The 22,200-nt window shown below is 46.8% G+C and overlaps 1 protein-coding gene across 5 annotated transcripts in view; it reads left to right on the top strand.

Annotated features, from left to right (window-relative positions):
• The first annotated feature begins 15,070 nt into the window (after window positions 1–15,070).
• The window catches only part of STAT6 (signal transducer and activator of transcription 6), a 604,937-nt gene continuing 597,807 nt past the window's right edge, over window positions 15,071–22,200 (top strand). For 2 of the 5 annotated variants that reach the window (XM_069230778.1, XM_069230779.1), the window contains exon 1: window positions 15,674–15,805. In XM_069230778.1, the coding sequence (XP_069086879.1) occupies window positions 15,715–15,805 (91 nt within the window). In that variant the 5' untranslated portion in view covers window positions 15,674–15,714. Of the gene's footprint in view, window positions 15,351–15,673; window positions 15,806–16,199; window positions 16,223–22,200 lie in introns of those variants that run through there. The other 3 variants (XM_069230781.1, XM_069230777.1, XM_069230780.1) reach the window with 3 other exon arrangements.

The following is a 22,200-nucleotide window of genomic DNA, read 5'->3' as shown; positions in this document are numbered from 1 at the left end:
GATGGTCAAGAATCCAGCCATGCTGCTGACAGAAGTATAGTAGCCTGAAGAAGGTGACATGAAAATACCCAAGTCATACTGGAAACAAATCACCAATGCTCACTTCACCTTGTGTAAATTGTCCTAATAGAGTCATGGAGGTTGTACTAATGTTGCTCAGATTGATAACACATTTTACACGGAAATGTACACTGGAGACAAATTGTGCAAAATGTCAGGGAGATATGTCTACAAAATGCACAACTCAATGAATTAGCTAGCCCCAGTGATTACACCTCTCTTAATTGGTTCTCCTGACAATAACATACTCTGAGTGCATCAGAAGAAGCCAATAGTCCCTGGAATGTTGGAGAGGTCCAGGGATTCTCAAGTACTTGTAGAAGGCCCTCAGTCTCTTGCCCAATGTTGCCCATTTTTGTCATGCAAACACAGATTCCCTTGGATGAATGGTTGTACACAGCCACATACGATTCCCACATAACTGTAAGTCACTCCATAATGCATGCCAACACTTACGTAGTGAACCTTCCCCATATCATGTGTAGAAAACACTTTGCTACATTATTCCACATCAATGGCATTGAAATGCACATTGTGTGTAAAAACTGTAGTCCTACCTTTTATGACCTTCATTGCTCCTGCGGTTGTAAATGCCAAATAATGGGTGAGGGTATGTGTGAGCCACCAATCACTGGTGACACACTCATCTATGTAGCCATATGACATAAGTCCAGTTCTAAACACATGTTGGCATGCACACATATGTGAGGGAATTCAGACATCAAATCATCCCATGAGAAATGTAGACCATGCATGAAAAAGCAGTGAAAATGATTTGGCAAAAGTGAAAGGAACGTATGCTAACAAGTAGGCACAAGGAATGATGGCAACAGGGATGTCACCAAAATCATTTCTTTGGAGATTCCCCTCTTACCAAAGGAAAGTATTGCTCAGTGACTGCACCCACAGAGCAATGTATGGTCTGTCACATCTATAATGACCACCTTCACATGGCAGACAGTATTGAGGCACCAGCACTCGTGACACACTGAAGAAAAGTGGCCCCTGGGGGATAAATGTCAAGATACTCACTTGAGCAGACACATGGCTAAGGACAGTGATCTATTATTTCGTGTTGCTTGGGTTGTCACACTGAAGAGTAGTAGACTGTTGTGTACAAATTACACCCACAACAACAAACAACATGACCTGATTGATTTCTTTACACAGCCATGTGTTGGCCCTGGAGAGTAAATTGGTTGTGGACATTACTCAGTTGTGCCCTAGGTCCCTGGGCTAACAGGCAAGGCACAGCAGCATGCACCAACTTCCATACCTACACAGACATACTCATCTTGTGTGGCATACATGGCCCATCTCCAATCTTCAGGGCGAGATGGGATGGCAAAACCTAACACAACAACTTATCACCCCCTTATGGCTACTGTGCTTCCCTCAAATGCCCGTTAAGCTCCCGGTAGACCACCGCCAGAAGTGGGCCATTTAGATGGTGCGGCTCTGACGTATGTTGGGAGCACAGTCCCAGCTGGACCTCAGCGATCTTCAGCACCCAGTGTCTCAGGTCCTCCCACCCCCTGTGACAGAGGGAGCTCTGCCAACTATGGACCACATGGCTCTGCCCCTTCCGGGCGATGTCTCTTTGAATCCCCTTCTTCTGATGGGCATTGACCTGTATGGATGCTAGAGACAAATCAAAAGGTTGCAAACACAAGTTTTTGCCCAGATGGTTGGGTCACACAAATGCCAGAAACACCAAGCACAAAATGTTTAACTTGTCTCTTTTCTGTGCATGTGTGCACATGTGACCTACCCAATGTAGACTCATGCCACATCAGGGTGAGTTTCTGTGGTATGTACCAGTACCACAGAACACACTTTTGACCGTATGTGGCAAAGCTACAGTGATGGCATTCAACATACAAGGGTATGTTTGGTCTAATTTCTGCCCTGTAATCAAGCTTCTGAGTCACATGTAGCTTCCAGCCTCCCAGGAATATACACACAATCTGACCTGTTCGTTTGTCAATTGACGCCTGTACTGGAACAAATATGACTTATGTAATGGTGACAATAGAGCTGTGGGAGTAAGGCACCTATCATAAGTCAATGACACACATTGACAATGATGAAAATGGACATATGTACTCATTCAGGGATTTACCTCAGTACCCATCCCTATTCTAGTCAATGGACTGAGGCATTCAGGCCACGTTTTGCCACTAAAGCCTCATAGTGGTCACATACCAGGATCATACCCACAGTAACTATACTCCAGTCTGGACAATGTCCCATACTGGGAGATACATTTCACAGGCCCTGGTCTCTGCAGGCTGAGCACACAGAACTTACACGACATTCACATTTCCATCACTTCCATGCATGACAGTACATCATGTAGCCATCATCAATGTGGCTTGTGTGGCACCCGGAACGGCACAGTGAGTCATTATATGCCTCTCATGCAACAATTTAGCAAGGCCAGGTGTGGGATGAATGATCTGTGGCACTATACACATTGCTTACAAGATTTTCAAATGACTCTATGCTGTCATGCACATACATATTGTCTGACATTTACAACCATAATATCCACTGATGTGTCCTTGTATGACCATAAAGTCTCCTTGCCTAGATATATGAATACAAATCAAGGATGATCTAGGCCTCAAAAAAATCACACAACACAATGTGAATGTGCAATACATAGAGTATTTTATCCACTACCTGCACCATGTAAATCCCATTGATGCCACACAAAATGCGACAACAGGCACACAAGAAGTCTAATTGGCACACAGGGGCACATTGTACCCTGTGAGGAGGGAAAGAACAGAAACACATGTGCCTATGAGGTTCTTACCTGCTCCTATGGTGAACCATGGAGCTGAACAGAGGAGCTTCTCCACACAACAGCTGAAGTGGTGGAGGTGTGGATGGCAGTAGTGTCAGGAGTCAAGTGAGTGAATTCGCAAAATGCGGCATACACATATGTCACGTACGCGGTCATCACTGCCGACGGTCACAGCCATTGGCCCACGACCGCCACAGGCAACTACGTTAGCCTATGGCTGTGTGTGCCACGGCTGAAACCGCCCACTGCGTGGACGACTTTCACTGGCAGCCGTGGGCGGTTCCTAATGTCCAGTGCAGTAGGTCAAGCATCCAACATTTGGAGGATGGAAATACAGTTGTGGGTCCTGAAAAAAGCGTCAAAACACAAATATATGTGTATGATCATCACCAACATCCCAAATCAGCCTTGATGTGTTGGTTTCTACTACACAAGCAATAGTGTAGTGTGTTGCTGGCCACAGATGGCATAAAATGGTGATTCCTGGTTCACCACCGGTGATGGTATTTTTGGCGGTTGGAACAGACGGTGAAATTTAGAGGGGCACATGAGGAGCAGATAGTTATGTGATGTTCAAATCCATGTTGTAGACACGTGAAGATAGCCAAGGGGGCCACATTTGGACCTTGAGTAGCACACAGTTTGGATGTGTAATGGGTCACAACTGCAAACAGAGACGGCCTGGCTTTTTGGTTAGTCACATCTGTCCTGATTTTGTGTGTGCAATGTCAGGTGCTACAAGCTTGAAGTGAGTAACTAAGTGTGGCACCCATGTCTCATTCCAAAACAGGAGAATCAGCATACCCAAACTGTCTGTGATCAACACCGCTGAGGAATCCAACTACACCAGGGGAAGTTGGCTTCAAAGAGGCCCATGGAAGAACACTTTGGGCAGTGGAGTGGGATTTTGGGCTCCTGAAGGCCATATTTCTCTAGCTGGACAAGACTAGTAGAGCAGGAAGGTGTGTCAGATCACCGTGGCATGATGAATGCTCCATTACATTGCTCTGCGGATGAGGGAGAGCGTGAGCTGCCACCGGGCGAGAATCCTGGAATGCCAAATGAAGATGATAGTGGTGAGGAGGAAGGAGCTGACTTGCAACAAGATCTCATCGACAACTTTTTCTCATGAGTGTAAGTATTTCATGAGATACCATGACTTTGACTGTACAATGAAATGTAGTTGTGATGACATGTGGAGTATCTTTTAGTGATAGCTATGGAGCTCATGCAAAATATGCAAAAGGATGTTTGATAGGCAAGCTTTTGACACAATCACATTTTGATGCTGTTGCCTTCCTTGTGTCTGATTTTTCTGAATGGCTTTGTTGTCCAGACGTTTGCTATGTGACTTGTGTCATGTGTCTGCTTTCATGACTCCACTCCTTGATTTGTTCAGGTACCTTCAACGTGACATCTTCATTTGGGCATTTCAGAGTTGTGACATTGGCAGGTACATCCTGCTGTTGGGACATACAAAGTGGGCATGAATTTCCCTGGGAATATTTCTCACAGACTTTGGGTGTAGACAACCTATGTCAAGACAGCTAGCCCAGTGATAAGATGTAAGTGAAGAAGAATCAATTGACCCTGTTCATTGTTGTGTGGTGGCCATGGTGCATGATGTGTATCATCATGTGGTCAGTGAAAATGTTGTGATATGGCACTTTAATTCAATTTCCCCTTCACATTGGCTAGACAGTCTTTTGGTATGAACTGTGTGTAGCTGTTGATGTGTTTGATCATTGTTGGCCAAAGTGCCTGTGGCACATCACTGATAATTAATTATGCTGTACCACCAGATGCAGAAACACTGGAGTGTAATGACCCTGTGATTATGTACTGTCATATGGCTTCTGTCTGGGTATTGATTTTGCTGCTTACACAGGTAGCTTGTATCTGCATCATATGGTTCACATGATCTTACATATCTACATAGCTAAATGTGAAATTGAAGACAGCAGACAATGAGTTTGTGACAGGTGTAGTTACTTCAGTGAAGAAATATGAATTAAAATTGGGACATATATTAAAATGTTATGTTATGTTATAAAGGTTTATATAGCGCCCAACTGCCAACGGCCTCGTAGCGCTTATACAGCCATGGTGATGACATACTGCTTAAAAAATTAATCAAGGGATTTAAGTTTTAAATAGCCAGGTCTTCAATTCTTTTCTGAACAATATCTCTTGAGAGTTAGCTCTCAACTTGAGAGGAAGGTTATTCCAAAGTAGAGCACCTTGGTAAGCTACCGATCTTCCTCCCCATCTGGCTTTCCTCATGATTGAGACTTTAGCCAGATTAGCTGAGGAGGACCTAAGAGGTCTGGCTGGAATATAGGCCTGAGCGAGAGTTTTCAGCATTTCAGGTCCCTTGTCAAATATAGATCTGTGAACGTGGCACAGGGTCTTGAACTGAATCCTTTCTGCTACCGGGAGCCAGTGTAAAGAGACAATTCCTGGCCGTATTGAGTGATGTTTAGGGATATTTAGTAGCAGACGAGCCGCTGCATTTTGTACTCTTTGCAATCTCTGAATTACATATTTCGGGGAGCCAATGAACAACGCATTTCCATAGTCAATCCGGGCACCAATCAGTGCCTGGACAACCATTCTCCTCGCTGTGAAAGGTAAAATAGTTAAAACCTTCCTCAAGGTCCTTAACAGAGCAAAGGCAGTTCCTGCTACTCTATTTGCATGATGGGCCATTGAGAGAAGGGAATCAAGCCATACCCCGAGGATTTTAATCATACCTTTAGGGGGGGGAAGGGTCGATATTCCTCTCAATATGCTGGAGTTAAAAGGGGGAATTTTATTTCCAAAAAACATAACCTCCGTTTTATCATCGTTGAGCTTTAGTTTACTATCAACCATCCAGGTTGCAACTGCCTTCATACATGGACCTAGGGCTAGGCCCATATCTGGATGGGAGTTAGAGAAGGAAACTATCAGCTGCGTATCATCGGCATAAGAAACTATGTTCAGTCCGAAGGGCTCAACTATGCCTGCTAATGGCCTCATGTAGATGTTAAAAAGTAATGGACTCAAGGCCGAGCCCTGAGGAACACCACAACTACTAAAAGTGCTCCTAGAGATACATTCTCTGTCAAGTACCTGAAATGACCTTCCATATAAGAAGGAGCAAATCCAGTCTAACGCAGACCAGGCAATTCCACATCCTTGTACCCTTTCTATAAGGATTTTTAAGTCAACTGTATCAAAGGCCGCACTTAGGTCAAGAAGGATAATCGCGGTTTCCATACCTAAGTCCATCCTCTTCCTTGCCTCTTCTGTAATGGCAATCAAGGCAGTTTCAGTGCCATGTTTAGGTCTGAAACCCATCTGGGTCGGATGTATAAGATTATGGCCCTCATTCCAATTCTGGCGGGCGGCGGAGGCCGCCCGCCAGAATTCCCCCTTCCAAAATACTGCGCCGCGGTCAAAAGACCGCGGCGGGTATTCTGAGTTTTCCCCTGGGCTGGCGGGCGGCCGCCCGCCAGCCCAGGGGAAAACGACCTTCCCACGAGGATGCCGGCTCGTAATCGAGCCGGCGGAGTGGGAAGGTGCGACGGGTGCAGTTGCACCCGTCGCGTATTTCACTGTCTGCCAAGCAGACAGTGAAATACTTTTAGGGGCCCTCTTACGGGGGCCCCTGCAGTGCCCATGCCATTGGCATGGGCACTGCAGGGGCCCCCAGGGGCCCCACGACAATCCCTACCGCCATCCTGTTCCTGGCGGGCGAGCCGCCAGGAACAGGATGGCGGTAGGGATTGTCAGAATCCCCTCGGCGGCGCAGCGAGCTGCGCCGCCTTGGAGGATTCTAAGGGGCAGTGGAAAACCGGCGGGAGACCGCCGGTTTTCCCTTTCTGACCGCGGCCAAAGCGCCGCGGTCAGAATGCCCCGCGGGGCACCGCCAGGCTGTCGGCGGTGCTCCCGCCTACAGCGGCCCTGGCGGTGTTACACCGCCAGGGTCGTAATGAGGGCCTATATCCTTCCAGGAATGAAGATAACTGAGAGTGTACATGTTTCTCTGCCAATTTGGCGATTAGGGGCAGCAGTGAGATTGGTCTATAATTACTCAGTATCTTGGGATCCAGGCTAGTTTTCTTCAGGAGTGGCTTGACAATGGCTTGTTTCCAGTGATCAGGTACTATGCCGTCGCTCAGAGAATTATTAATAAGATTCTTTATTATCGGCCCTAATACTGAGATTCCCAAGGATAGAACCTGGGGAGGGGCCGGGTCAAGTGGAGAGCCCGATTTTGTTAATCTCATTAGATTGATAACTCTGTCCAGACTGATAGGAGTGAAATTTGTAAAAGAGATTACCTCCCCGGCCTCATGGTTTATTCTCTTCTGTCCTATATTAGGGGTGTTAGGAAATGCAAGGTAAATATTCTGGATTTTGTCCAGGAAAAAACTAGCCAGCTCTTCTACATGTTGTTGGGGGGAATCCCTACTTTCTACTTCCTCTCTTGGATGGATGAGATCTTTTAGGGCATTAAAAATCTCCTTAGGTGAATTGGCAGCCGCTTCGATTTTTCCTGCATAATAGATCGCCTGAGCTTTTTTAATTTCCAAATTTTTATAATCCTTTTTCATGGATTCATTTTTAGTGCAGTGCCATCTCCTCTCTAGTTTCCTACACTCTCTTTTTTTCTCCAATAAATCGGCATTGTACCATGGAGCTGACTTCTTACGGCGGGTGCATTTAGACGAGGAGAGAGGTATAATCTCATCTAGGCTGCTCTCTATCCATTTATTAACAGAATGCGAAAAAACTGTTATATTATTTGTATTTATACTCCCTGGTCTGTTTTTCTCCAGTGCAGAGACAAAATCTACGGATTTTAACCTATGCCATTTCCTACGGCGAGGGGGTGCCCCCCTATATGGGATCTTGTAGTGCGCAAGATGTAATTCCATTTCTACAAGGAAATGATCTGACCATACAAGCGGGGAAGATGATAGAAATTTTAAATTAGGATTATTAGAGAAGGCCAGATCAAGTGTATGGCCCTTAACATGGGTGGGGCCCTGAATAAGTTGGTTTAGATCACATGCATTCATCTCTGCTATCAACATCTTAGAAGATGCAATATCTGTATTTTCTATATGGAGGTTGAAGTCACCCAGTACTAAAAAATTAGATTTAGTATGTGTTATTTGCGAAATGTGTTCTGCTAGTGACATTATAAAATCTCCCATGGGACCAGGTGGACGGTAGATCAATACACCCGAAAGTGTATAATGAGGGTTTACATTGATCGCAAACGACATGCTTTCGCAGCCTTTGATTAGGGTAGGGGCAAAATCGATCTTACATGTGTCTCTGAGAATGACTGCAATGCCTCCCCCTCTGCTAGGTCTGTCCACTCTACTAATCTTATAGCCTGAGGGGAGGGCCATAACAATATCTGGAGCAGAGCTTTCATCCAGCCATGTTTCTGTTAGAAACAAGGCCAGGGGTTCAATTTGTTCTATTAGGAGATGAATGTCCCTAGCATGAGCTCCTAATGAACGACAGTTAACTAAACATATGGGAAATCTAGCATAATTCTTCGCTTGTCGATGGTTTGTGGATGCTTTATGTGACCAGGCACAGCTGGGGCATCTAAAGTTAACCTTATCCGGGTCTAGACTGTTATAGCATAGTACGGAGGAGTTTTTATTAAAGAGAAGTAGTTCTTCACTCGAATATGTAATACCTGTCCCTCCAGCTAGATCTCGGGCATAATTTCTGGGCTCTTGGCTCGTTCTGGCGCGGACGGGTGCAGACGGGCTTGCCTGCGGCGCGCCATTGGCGCGCCTGCTGCGCGCCGCGCTCCTGTTGTGGCTAAAATAGCCCTCCAGCACTAAAAGCTGGAGCGCTAACCCCCCAAAATGGCGGCCAAAAAACGGAATAAACTTCTAGTAAAAACGAGCGTCTCGCTCCTAAGACACACCAGCGCAGAGTGCAATTTTAAAATAACAGATTTCAAATTCACGTATTAACAATTTTAAAAACTTCATGTAAGGAAATGCCTCCTTGGCATGGTTGCCCCCTGACTTTTTGCCTTTGCTGATGCTATGTTTACAATTGAAAGTGTGCTGAGGCCTGCTAACCAGGCCCCAGCACCAGTGTTCTTTCCCTAACCTGTACTTTTGTATCCACAATTGGCAGACCCTGGCATCCAGATAAGTCCCTTGTAACTGGTACTTCTAGTACCAAGGGCCCTGATGCCAAGGAAGGTCTCTAAGGGCTGCAGCATGTCTTATGCCACTCTGGAGACCTCTCACTCAGCACAGACACACTGCTTGCCAGCTTGTGTGTGCTAGTGAGGACAAAACGAGTAAGTCGACATGGCACTCCCCTCAGGGTGCCATGCCAGCCTCTCACTGCCTATGCAGTATAGGTAAGACACCCCTCTAGCAGGCCTTACAGCCCTAAGGCAGGGTGCACTATACCATAGGTGAGGGTACCAGTGCATGAGCATGGTACCCCTACAGTGTCTAAACAAAACCTTAGACATTGTAAGTGCAGGGTAGCCATAAGAGTATATGGTCTGGGAGTCTGTCAAACACGAACTCCACAGCACCATAATGGCTACACTGAAAACTGGGAAGTTTGGTATCAAACTTCTCAGCACAATAAATGCACACTGATGCCAGTGTACATTTTATTGTAAAATACACCACAGAGGGCACCTTAGAGGTGCCCCCTGAAACTTAACCGACTATCTGTGTAGGCTGACTAGTTTTAGCAGCCTGCCACAAACCGAGACATGTTGCTGGCCCCATGGGGAGAGTGCCTTTGTCACTCTGAGGCCAGTAACAAAGCCTGCACTGGGTGGAGATGCTAACACCTCCCCCAGGCAGGAATTGTCACACCTGGCGGTGAGCCTCAAAGGCTCACCTCCTTTGTGCCAACCCAGCAGGACACTCCAGCTAGTGGAGTTGCCCGCCCCCTCCGGCCAGGCCCCACTTTTGGCGGCAAGGCCGGAGAAAATAATGAGAAAAACAAGGAGGAGTCACTGGCCAGTCAGGACAGCCCCTAAGGTGTCCTGAGCTGAAGTGACTCTAACTTTTAGAAATCCTCCATCTTGCAGATGGAGGATTCCCCCAATAGGGTTAGGATTGTGACCCCCTCCCCTTGGGAGGAGGCACAAAGAGGGTGTACCCACCCTCAGGGCTAGTAGCCATTGGCTACTAACCCCCCAGACCTAAACACGCCCTTAAATTTAGTATTTAAGGGCTACCCTGAACCCTAGAAAATTAGATTCCTGCAACTACAAGAAGAAGGACTGCCTAGCTGAAAAACCCCTGCAGAGGAAGACCAGAAGACGACAACTGCCTTGGCTCCAGAAACTCACCGGCCTGTCTCCTGCCTTCCAAAGACCCTGCTCCAGCGACGCCTTCCAAAGGGACCAGCGACCTCGACATCCTCTGAGGACTGCTCCTGCTTCGAAAAGACAAGAAACTCCCGAGGACAGCGGACCTGCTCCAAGGAAAGCTGCAACTTTGTTTCCAGCAGCTTTAAAGAACCCTGCAAGCTCCCCGCAAGAAGCGTGAGACTTGCAACACTGCACCCGGCGACCCCGACTCGGCTGGTGGCGATCCAACACCTCAGGAGGGACCCCAGGACTACTCTGATACTGTGAGTACCAAAACCTGTCCCCCCTGAGCCCCCACAGCGCCGCCTGCAGAGGGAATCCCGAGGCTTCCCCTGACCGCGACTCTTTGAACCTAAAGTCCCGACGCCTGGGAGAGACCCTGCACCCGCAGCCCCCAGGACCTGAAGGACCGGACTTTCACTGGAGAAGTGACCCCCAGGAGTCCCTCTCCCTTGCCCAAGTGGAGGTTTCCCCGAGGAACCCCCCCCTTGCCTGCCTGCAGCGCTGAAGAGATCCCGAGATCTCTCATAGACTAACATTGCGAACCCGACGCTTGTTCCTACACTGCACCCGGCCGCCCCCGCGCCGCTGAGGGTGAAATTTCTGTGTGGGCTTGTGTCCCCCCCGGTGCCCTACAAAACCCCCCTGGTCTGCCCTCCGAAGACGCGGGTACTTACCTGCAAGCAGACCGGAACCGGGGCACCCCCTTCTCTCCATTCTAGCCTATGTGTTTTGGGCACCACTTTGAACTCTGCACCTGACCGGCCCTGAGCTGCTGGTGTGGTGACTTTGGGGTTGCTCTGAACCCCCAACGGTGGGCTACCTTGGACCAAGAACTAAGCCCTGTAAGTGTCTTACTTACCTGGTTAACCTAACAAAAACTTACCTCCCCCAGGAACTGTGAAAATTGCACTGTGTCCACTTTTGAAATAGCTATTTGTCAATAACTTGAAAAGTATACATGCAATTTTGATGATTTGAAGTTCCTAAAGTACTTACCTGCAATACCTTTCGAATGAGATATTACATGTAGAATTTGAACCTGTGGTTCTTAAAATAAACTAAGAAAAGATATTTTTCTATACAAAAACCTATTGGCTGGATTTGTCTCTGAGTGTGTGTACCTCATTTATTGTCTATGTGTATGTACAACAAATGCTTAACACTACTCCTTGGATAAGCCTACTGCTCGACCACACTACCACAAAATAGAGCATTAGTATTATCTATTTTTACCACTATTTTACCTCTAAGGGGAACCCTTGGACTCTGTGCATGCTATTCCTTACTTTGAAATAGCACATACAGAGCCAACTTCCTACACTTCACATCTATATTAAGATTGAATTAAACAGTATTTCGCCGTATTATTAGAAGAGGGAGAGGCACAGGGGACCTCTGCCTACCTTCAGGAAGTGAAGGGATCAGTCATGGTGGATGAAATCATTGGAGTAGATTCCACACCATTTGAAGCCCAAAGTCCAGAGTACTCCTTCCATTTTAAATGGAAGGTGTTTCAGGATCAGTCAACAGAGTGAATGTGCTGCACACAAAGGAGGACATTAGGGAAAAGGTCACTTGCTGGCAGTGGTGGGTGTCTTGCCATCCGCACCTCCTGGATTCTTTGCTAGACATCCCCGTTTGCGAGGGGGGACATCTGCCGCAGAGGTGTCTGAGGCTGGTTGTGCCTCTGGCAGGGCCTCCGTTCCTGTGGGTGCCGCAAATATACTGGCTGTGTTCTAGTTGCCACATAGGAAGGGGTAGCTAGTGGGAGGAAAGCTCTGCTCAGGGTGGCGTTTATTTCCCTCAGCACCCCTGTTAGGATGCCCATGTTGTCGTTGTGGGCATCCATTTTGTTTATCATGAACCTCTGCAGCTGCTTAATATCCCGGAGTTCAGTCAACACCTAGCCCATCACGCCTTGTGACTCCTGATAGACCCCCAAGACGTGTCTAATGGTGTCCTGGACAACAGCAGCTCCAGTGGCCTCACTACAGTGGCTCACAATATCCCTCCCATGTACCCTACCCCCAAGAGCCTGTGCCCTTGGCACAGAGTGCCCTCTCCAACTGGGTCCTGGACCCTCAGTGTCCGGAGTGTTGAGTTCAACCGTAGGATCCAGGACTGGAGGCACAAGATGGTGGAAACTGTGCTAGGTACACAGGTTGGGGGAGGCATTGTTGCCTGGTTTGTCGATGCAACAGGGCTGGGAGGTGACGTTGTGGGCACAGTGAGAATCACTGTTGTCATCTGACCAGCTTGCCTTGATGGGCCAGACCGTCCTCCACGTTCACAAGTCCAGGAGTATCATCATCACTGAGGGCTTCATCCGGGGGGAGTGGGAATCTTTTGGGTGGCCTCGGTGTGCCCAGCGGCAGCTTGACCTGTTGATGTAGGAAGTATATTGTTACTGGTTGAAGTGTGACATCAACCTCCACAGCTTTTGTGTTACAGTAAACCGAGACATTAGACATTCGTAACTTGTAGGTTAGCCTTTTGTGCCATGTTACCATAGTACTGGAGTATTTGACATGACATGTGCAAAGCTTGCCTAAACTATTAGACTCAAGCATCTCATGAGATGTGCAGATCAGTTGCACCTTGGATAATGGACTCTAAATGACATCTTACCAACAGTGAAGCCAGCACAGTTAAGAATCAACATGTATCTTTGACTATTTGGAGGTTTAGTTGAGTGAGATACAGGCAAACACCGAACTTTGTTGTATATGTCACTGCAGTCATCATGTGTGCATTACTGTGTCAATGTGTTTGCTGCTGCAAACTATTAGACTTCCCACATTTGCCGCTACCAATCTGGTGATGCAGCTTAAGGCCTTGGGAACACCTTGTGTACATACTTTGTAAGTTGTCATTTCTGCCATCAATAGTGTAATTTGGGGTATCAGGTCACGATGGACCTAGGCAGACAGACACATCTCTGGGTTGAGCATGATCTCTATATTTCTCACTCACAGGCGGGAAGACTTCAATTGAGAGTTAGGAAACAATGGTATTTGGCCAAGTGAACACTGGGCTGGTTTTTGGAGTTACAGACACAAGGCCTCCTAGGAGTTTCAGTCAGGTCACTCCGTCTAATTCAAACACTTGACAAATGGTATACTCCCACGTCAGTACACTTCAATTGAGAGTTACCAAACAGGGGTATTTGGACAAGTGAACACTGGGCTGGTGGTTGGTGTTACGGAAACAGGGCCTCCTGCGAGTTGCAGTCAGGACTCTCCCTCCACTACATACACTATACAAATGTATCCTACCAGGTGAGTACACTTCAATTGAGAGTTAAGACAGTGGGGTAATTGGGCACGTGGACACTGGGCTGGTGGTTGGTGTTAATGACACAAGACCTGCTGGGAGTTGTAGTCAGATCACTCCTTCTACTTCCCACACTTGACAAATGGTATCCTCGCAGGTGAGTACACTTTAATTGACTCCACTCTATGCCACTGTAGTCTACACTATTGTACTCTACGCCACTCTGAAACACTGCACCCTACGCCACTGCACTCAATGCCAATACACTCTACGCCAATGCACTTTACTCTGTAACACCCAACTCTATGCCCCTGCACTCTACGCCAATCCACTGTATGCCACTCTAGGCTACTTTGCATCACTGTACTGTATGTCACTGCACTCCATGTCATCTTATGCCATTACACTCATGCCTCTCTACACAACTGCACAACTTCACTCTTCTCTGAAACAATCTACTCTACACCACTCTACCCCGCTCTGTGCCACTCCACTCTACACCACTCTACTCTAACCACTGCACTTTATACAACTGCACTCGACTCTGCATCACTGTACCCTACGCCACGGCTCTCTATGCCACTGAACTCAACTCTGCACCACTGCACTCTGACACTCTATTCTGCAACACTGCACTCTCTATCACTGAACTCTACGCCACACTACTCTGCACTACTCTTCTCTATTGTACTCTTTGTCATTATACAGCACTATACACTACTCTGCACCACCCTAAGCCACTGCACTCTGTGCCACTCAACTCTATTATGCACTCTACACCACTGCACTCTGACACTCTACTCTGCAACACTGCACTCTCCATCACTGAGCTCTAGGTCACTCTACCCTGCACTATTCTACTCTACCCCATTGTACTCTTTGTCATTACACGCCACTATACACTACTCTGCACCACTCTGCACCACTGCACTCTATGCCACTCAACTCTACTCTGCACTCTATGCCACTTGACTCCTCTGCACCACTGCCATCTGCATCACTCCTCTATTCCATTCCAATCTGCACCACTCTACTCTATGCCATTGCACGCTACGCCACCCTACTCTACGCTACTCCACTATGTGCCACTCAAATCTATTCCACTGCATTTTACGATGCTTCACTGTACTCTGCAGAAATCAATGCCACTGTACTCAAGGCCACTGCGCTGTCACTATACTCTGCAACACTCTAAGCTAACTCACTCTACACCAGTCTAAGCCACTCCATGTGACTCCACACTATGCCGTTCCAATAGACAACACTCTGCAACTCCATTCTACAGCACTCAGAGTCTACTCCATTCATCACCATTCCACTCTCCTTTATGCCACTAACTTTTAGCCCTGATGAAAAGCAGCCACGCTGGTAACCAACATCGCTTAGAACACATTGGCAAAACCAATAGCTGTTGCACAGGCGCGAACTATTGGCTTTGCCATTGCTTGGCTCGGCTGCACTTATATCTCCTACCTTGAAAGTCTGTTGTGTTTTTGGGGCTGGGCCTCTGTTGCTCTCCGGAGCTCAGCCAATAGGGGCCCTTCAGAAGAGCTCTCCGGCGAAGCAGGAAACGGAGGCCCTAGCGGGTACAGATCAGACAAACATTGTACTTGAGCCACCGACAGGACCTCGCCCTCTGCCCGGCCTCTTCGTATCTTCAGCGCCGCATACTAAGACAGCGATCGCCGGGGTCCACGAAGAAGGATTGGGAGGGACCCAACGAAATCTTTTTGGGGGGGGGGCGGCGGATCCCTTAATGGATTAAATAGCGAAACGCCAGCGGAAAAGAGGAACCCGAGGAAAGAAAGCGAAAACTTTTGAAAGGCACAGGTGAGCGCTGGATTTTCTTTCCTCGCTTTGAACTCTTCAGAAAAACGGGCTTTCGAGGGGGTAACGGAAATCTTGTGGGTGACTAGTAACCACTAGCCCCTTCAGCCAGACCCCATCCGCTCCTTCCTCGGTTAGAAGACCGCCAAGCGCCCAAATGAGCGTAGTCTCTGCATTTCCTTGAGCCAAGCACAGGTAATCTGTAAAACCAAGGTGTCCCACGCGCCTGCTGATTTTCACCTCCCCAAACCCAAGGGAGCAGTGGGGCACCCCAACTCGGGAAGGCCTCGCCCACACAGAGTTAAGTTTTATACGCTACGACCCTACGGGGCAGTTTTGCACTTCGTGTTTTGTTGGGTGATCTGAAATGCGAGAGAGTTGGTGCTCAGGAATGCGCGGACAGTCGTTTTGTTGTCTGGCAGCCTGCACAGAACAACCTTTAGGCGCTTCCCCTTCTGGTAAGTGAGTCCAAGATTGGGAAGAGTTGTCTAGAAGTGTTTGAGGTGGAATGGTTTTAAGGGTTAGAAGAGGAGGGGGAAACAGTGTTACGTTCAATGACTCCGAATGTCAAGTGTCGGTATAAGGAGTAGAAAGGGGGCAACGAAGGCCTGGGGAAGTGACGAGGGAGTTAGAAACGGTGGTTTATTAATCTGAAGGGGCGTTAATGGTATGAGAATGGCCAGAGGTAGTATGGGGTTGGGTGAGTTGGTGTGAGGGTTAGTCCAGGTGAAATGACGGTTAGGAGTTGCCGTTTGGGAGTTAGAAGTTATTATTATTAAATATAGTTGCATTGACGCTGCAGTATCCAGTTTACCATACAAAGTGCTTCGTAGGCGTACAATGAATCTTCCGATATTCCTCCGCTGAATAATACAGTATGTTCCATTGCTACATGTTTACATGCCATTTTTCCATTATCATAATGCAAGTAACGAAACAGTGATGTACTAAACTTTGGCCTTGTCCCTAAGCCATTGTTTACTTGGAAGTTAGAAGTCGTGATATAAATAATATATGTGGTGACGGTGGGAGGGCTAGCTGGCTCGGCATTGGGTTCAGACGCAGACTTGGAGCTGGTGTGTGAGGGTAGAAGAGGTGTGAAGGTTGGAGCGTTGTGAGGGTGAACGCGAGGCAGGATGGTACAAGCAATGGAGATGTTTATAAGGTGTGTGAGAGCGAGACTGGCCCGGTGACCTCGGTAAGCGGTGGGCATTTTGAATCATTATGTGGGTGTCTTTGTGAATATCATAATCGTGTTGCTTGACAGTGATCATTTACGCAGTGTGACGGATCTGCGAAGGGTGCGATAGAATGAATGCTGAATTTTGTATAAGGCCTTCAGCGGTGTGTGTTCAGTCCCACTGCAGGGGCCGGTTTTCTGCGGGCGGGCGCCTGGGGGTCCTAAAGCGGCGAAACAATTCGCACGTTTAGAAAAGGAGGGGGTTGCGAACGGTTTCCAATAAATGCTGTTCAGTTCCAGGAACGGAACTTGGCTCCATTAGCTCGTCTTCCGCACGCTGGTAAGCCTCAGTACCCGTGATCGCCTCGCCAAGATCTTTGTTTTTAGATTTGGTAGAGCTGTAGGTTTCTAGTAAAACTCGTGTTTTCGAAAAAGCGTATAACACAAAAACATAGAAGGCCTTAGGCCGACTCTGTCTGGCAATTCACTCTTTGCTTCCACAGAACGAAGTATTGCAGCATGGGACAATGTTTCAACCCAGTCGTCGGTTCTCTCACTGTGAGCGAGGGGGTTTTACAATGTATGCTCACTTGTGCACAGCTGTCTGAAAACGATTGCACATCAGGGCTAGGGATGGTGTGACTGGGCTCCTTTTTAGGGTCAAGCCTGCAAGTGCATGCATACACTGTGGTATACAGAAAAGGGCTTGGAGTCCACCCATTGCTTACCATTTGTTGTCTTCATGTTATTCTTCTTTACTGGCTCTGTAATTGGCCAATGGAACCGAAACGTCACTTCCGATGCTCGCTGTGGAGCAGGGACCAACACAAATTAATTCAAGTTAATCAGTCAGTGGCCATCTGCTGCTCCAGATGTGATTGAGGTACTATTTCTTGACCTTACCCTACTGCACTGCCCATAGCGCTTGCATGCCTCATCCCGCCTTCTTGCTTGTTTTGTTTAGGCACTGGGAGATTCATTGATTTGCCTAGAATCCCAGGATGCTGAGCTGACCCTGGGACTCAAACATGGTTCGCCAGCTCTGTAGTCAGCAACTCTGGCTGTTACGTCAAATCCTCTTCAGGTTTACATGCCCAGCACGCCTGTTGCTCCGCATACACACAGTCATAATGAGGTGGGGGCAGCATGGAGGCCATTAGTGTGGAGAATCATTGGGCCTGGTGTCCTTTCTGTGAAAAATGACACAGCAGCACTGAAGTCCTGCGCAAAGCGTTCTGAAAGTGCTCTGTGTCTCTGAGCGCTACTAAATGTCCACAGTTCAGTCCCAATATGGGTGTGGCAGAAGGTTCTGTCAGGGCCAGCTCACGCCAAGAGGCGTCTGGGTTTTTGTTACTATCCCTAGGGTGCAATGTGCCATTAGTATGCTGCCCCCATGTCATAAACATTTATATTAAATACCGGAACTGTTTTAGATGTCCAAGTTTGATGACTTTAATCTGGCTACACACTCCAGAAAGAGCATCCCTCCCCCTGGGGTTAATTTGAGAACCCTGAGCTTCTTGGAAGCAGCGACTGTTCCTAGTCCTGCCAACGTTCCTTTTCGTTGACAAGTATCATGGCCTTAGCAGTTTCAGTGCCCCTTCTGTTGACCCTCTCGCTCACACTGCCTCTTTGCCTTAGGGTGGTCAGGCATGTGGCACAGCGTACACTTCTGCTTTTTCATATTTACTAGTATTTTTGGAAGTCAAGGACTGCATCTCCCAGCAAGCAGCACAGTAAAAGGTGAAACTTGTGAGCTCTTTTAATACACGTGCTTTGTGTTCTGGAACACAGGTGGCAGCAGCTCTCAGGACGGCAAGTCTGACCAGAAGTCCGGTAAGACTTGGCTCCTCTCACACATCTCACTTTTCTTCTTGAGTTCTTCATTGTTAAAATTGCTCCTCGAGAATACCCTTGACCTGCGCTGATTAACAAGAGGTGACTTCTCATCATAGTTTTGAACTTTACATTATGTGGAGTGAAGGATCGTGCATACAAGAAAAACCAGCAAAATCTTTAGAACAAAGTGTTCAGGTTTTTGAATTTTAGCGCTTTATTTTTTAAAGTAGTCAATATTACACCATGAAAATGTGAAGTTAACTGTATAATTTCGACGGGCATAGGGCACTGTAGTCATTGGCAATGTTGAGGGGAGCGCCCAAAAGAGAACAAGGGGATAAAAAAAAAACCTGACATAGCTTCTTGTGGGCTCACACTAAGAACGTGGCTCATTTCACTTACATGAGAATGTGATGCATATCAACTTGGTCAGTAAACAATATAATAAGTTTACGATTCTTTTCAGTTCTCGCCTACCAGGAGACAACACGCAGGATTTGTGACATTTATTGCTTCTAAAAAAAGAAGCATTTAAAAAAAATTGCTTTTAACCGTGCTGGACAAGCGGCCAAGCTGCTCTACAACGTGGGTAAAAACACTGGCGAAATCAATAGCTTTCACGTAGGTGTGACCTAATGGCTTTGCCAGTGCTTGTTTATTTTTATACATTGCTAATTATTTCTTAGGAATATTTCACATGTTTTGGAAAAAAACAAAAAATCCCATGCATGACAAAGCCAGACCTATTGGATTTTCCAGTGCTTATTTACCACGTTGTCAGGCTGTACAGTGTAAGAGTACAGGCGGTCATGTATGCTTAAGAAAGTGTTTTAGTATGTTCTGTTCTGTTATTCTGAGGCATGTTGTATTACGCTGTGTTATTTATGCTTTGTTGGTTTACTTAGTGTGATATCTTGTACTGTCACTTTATGTTTCGTTCCAGGGGCATAGCCAGTAGTGTTGCAGCATGTGCACTGGCACTGGGGCACAAAAATCTGATGGGCTCACTAAATGCAAATTTTTGGTGTATTTTAATGCCCATCCTGATTGCTGGGATTTGGGGGAGCATCTTTGAACTTTGGCATCTTTGCTTTGACATTGTTTTGTTGTGTTATTGTTTCTTTGCTATGCTGGAGTTTTATTTTAAAACATGTTCCAGGCATTTGTTTTGTGGTGTATTGAATTCATAAGTCCCCAGATAAACCACTCGCTATTGATCACAATGAAGTGTACACCAAAAGCCCAGGGCTGTTGGAAGTGGGCATTGTAATCGCCATTGGTTCGTATCCTTGCTGCTGACCCCACCTTACCCCAAAGGTAGATCCATTTTAATTTCCGGATTCTATCTTTTTGTTTAGGAAATGCATGCTGTTTGGCTGTCTTAATGTGACAAAAAGACACAGTGCATTTGCACGTTAATTTGTTTTACTTTGCTGTCATTTAAACATGATGTTGTTTTTTTTGCTCAAGTAAAAACGTGTACGGATATAGGCTTTCTTAAAGATGCAATACAATACTGGTCCTTTGTCAAAAGTGTCTACTATGTAATGTTTAGCGGTTTATGCATTTTTTTTTTTTTTTGCTCACCTCTTGAAACATAAACGTTATATTTTTACTCCTTTTAACCCCTACAGTGTGGGTGCAGGTCACGACCAGCGGCTGACACCAGGGAAGGGGTTATTTAATTTTTTTATTTAAGAATATCTTCTGTGTCTCCCCTTGCCCACTCATCCGCCCCTTTGTTACGTCACTGTTTGTTTTATCCACTGGAGCAGGAAGTGGCCTTGAGGCCACTTCCTGCTCTAGTGGGGAAAACGGCCCCAAACGACCTTCCCGACGTTCAGGAAGGCCTCGTTTGAAGGGGGTGACTCTCCCCTTTCAAACAAGGCCTTCCCGAACAGGTTTCCTGGCCCTCGAACGCATCACCCACTAGACACCAGGGACACCGCCTAACACCCCGCCTCGTGCCCCCCTGACTCCCTGCCCCACCCCTGCCCCGGGACGGGCCATATTGTTTTGAATTTTGAAGGTAGGTTTACCCTGGGGGGGGTGCAAAAAAAATAATAAACAAATGAAATGGACGGGGTCCTGTGGGGGCAATACTTTTTTAAACAGCTGTAAGGTTTCTCTGGGGGCCATTATAGCCCCCATGGAAACATACAGCTGTTTATACACACACACATATATATATATATATATATATATATCTAAATATAGATATGTATATATATATATATAGCGATCACTTTTGTCAATGTGTGTTTTCCCTGGGGGCTGCAACAGGCCCCCAGGAAAACCACAGCCAAATATAAAAGTGATCTATCTCTCTCTCTCTCTCTCTCTCTCTCTATATATATATATATTCGCCACCAGTTATCTTGCAGTTGCAGCTTGCGTCTTCAAAGCAAATCACATACTTCAACTAACGCGTTTCCACTGTAGCTTTTAGCCATCAATAAAAAAGTCAAGTAACTCTTGTGATTGTTTCTGCTAGAAAAGGATATAAAGGCCATAAAGTAGCGCAGGTTTATATGCCTACTGAAAGGATCAAAACGGTATTATATGTGAATAGCTGAGTAGATTAGTAAAGCCAAGCATTACCTGCGCTATGATACAGATGGGGCTATGGAGAGATGAAATGCACTTTTGTTGGGTGGTGGTGAGGGGATCGGAGGAGGAGGTAATGGGAGTGGGAGAACCAATAATGATTGTTGAACTGGGCGCTAGAGGTGCTAAAGACTGACGATTGGTATGTGACAAGGTGATATAATAGTGTGTCTTTTTTGTTTTTTTGAGTGTCTTGAGAGAACTTGCTGATTGATGGAAGAAGCAAAGGTGAGGTGACCTCTACTGTTGCAGGTATCACACACACCCACCAGCAATTTTGTGACTGTCTACATAGGCCAGTGTTTTAGAGTGACAGTTTAGCCAGTAGCAGAGATAGCATCTCGTTGGGTGACTGCTGCTCAAGCCCTAACTCGGGTTACAGAGGACAGCTCTGACGCAGGATCCTGAGACAGCATCTGAAGGATAGGGCAATAGTGCAGACTCTGGGAGTGATTTTTCAATTGGAGGCGCCCCATTCAATAACTCCTCTTCCAGTGATTATGATGGAGGTAAGGAGGACAGTCCTGCTGTCCCTTCGCAAACACAGTCTGTGCAGCGGGACGATAGCGGGTTAGCCTAACCCAGAGAGCAGGTGCATGCGGCAGCAAGCACAGAGAGAATGCTCTGTTGGGAGTTCCCCAATTTAGTTCAGCCCCAAATTGCACCACCCAAATCGTATTGTGGAGACATCAGAATTATCTATAACAAAACAAACTGGTTTTGTAAGGCAGGCACCTGTGTTTTTGGTCCTGGGCTCGGAGGCTATATAGGGAAATATACCAAACCCAGACATTTCTGGAAACTAGACATCCGGGGGAGTCCACAGAGGTGTGACTTGTGTGGATTCTCCAAAGTTTTCTTACCCAGAATACCTTGCAAAGCTGAAATGTTGAATAAAAACTCTATTTTTTTTCTTGCATTCCTGTCACACAAACTAGAGGAATATGCTGGGATCCACAAAATTCCTACCACCCAGTGTTTCCCCACCTGGCCTGATAAAAACGCTACCCCACTTGAGTGCCTGTACGTAGTGCCTGAGTCATGAATGGATCACCCTAGGGGCAACAGCTGCCCTCATGTAAGGACCAACATTGACCTTTTTGTGATCTATTCCTGTTGCGGGCACTAGGCCTACCCACACAAGTGGGGTACCATTTTTATCAGGAGACTTGGGGGAACGCTGGGTGGAAGGAAATTTGTGGCTCCTTTTAGATTCCACAACTTTCT

Source organism: Pleurodeles waltl, chromosome 4_2 (genome assembly GCF_031143425.1).
Source record: "Pleurodeles waltl isolate 20211129_DDA chromosome 4_2, aPleWal1.hap1.20221129, whole genome shotgun sequence".
Taxonomy (NCBI): Eukaryota; Metazoa; Chordata; class Amphibia; order Caudata; family Salamandridae; genus Pleurodeles; species Pleurodeles waltl.
This window is presented reverse-complemented; position numbering and strand designations above follow the sequence as displayed.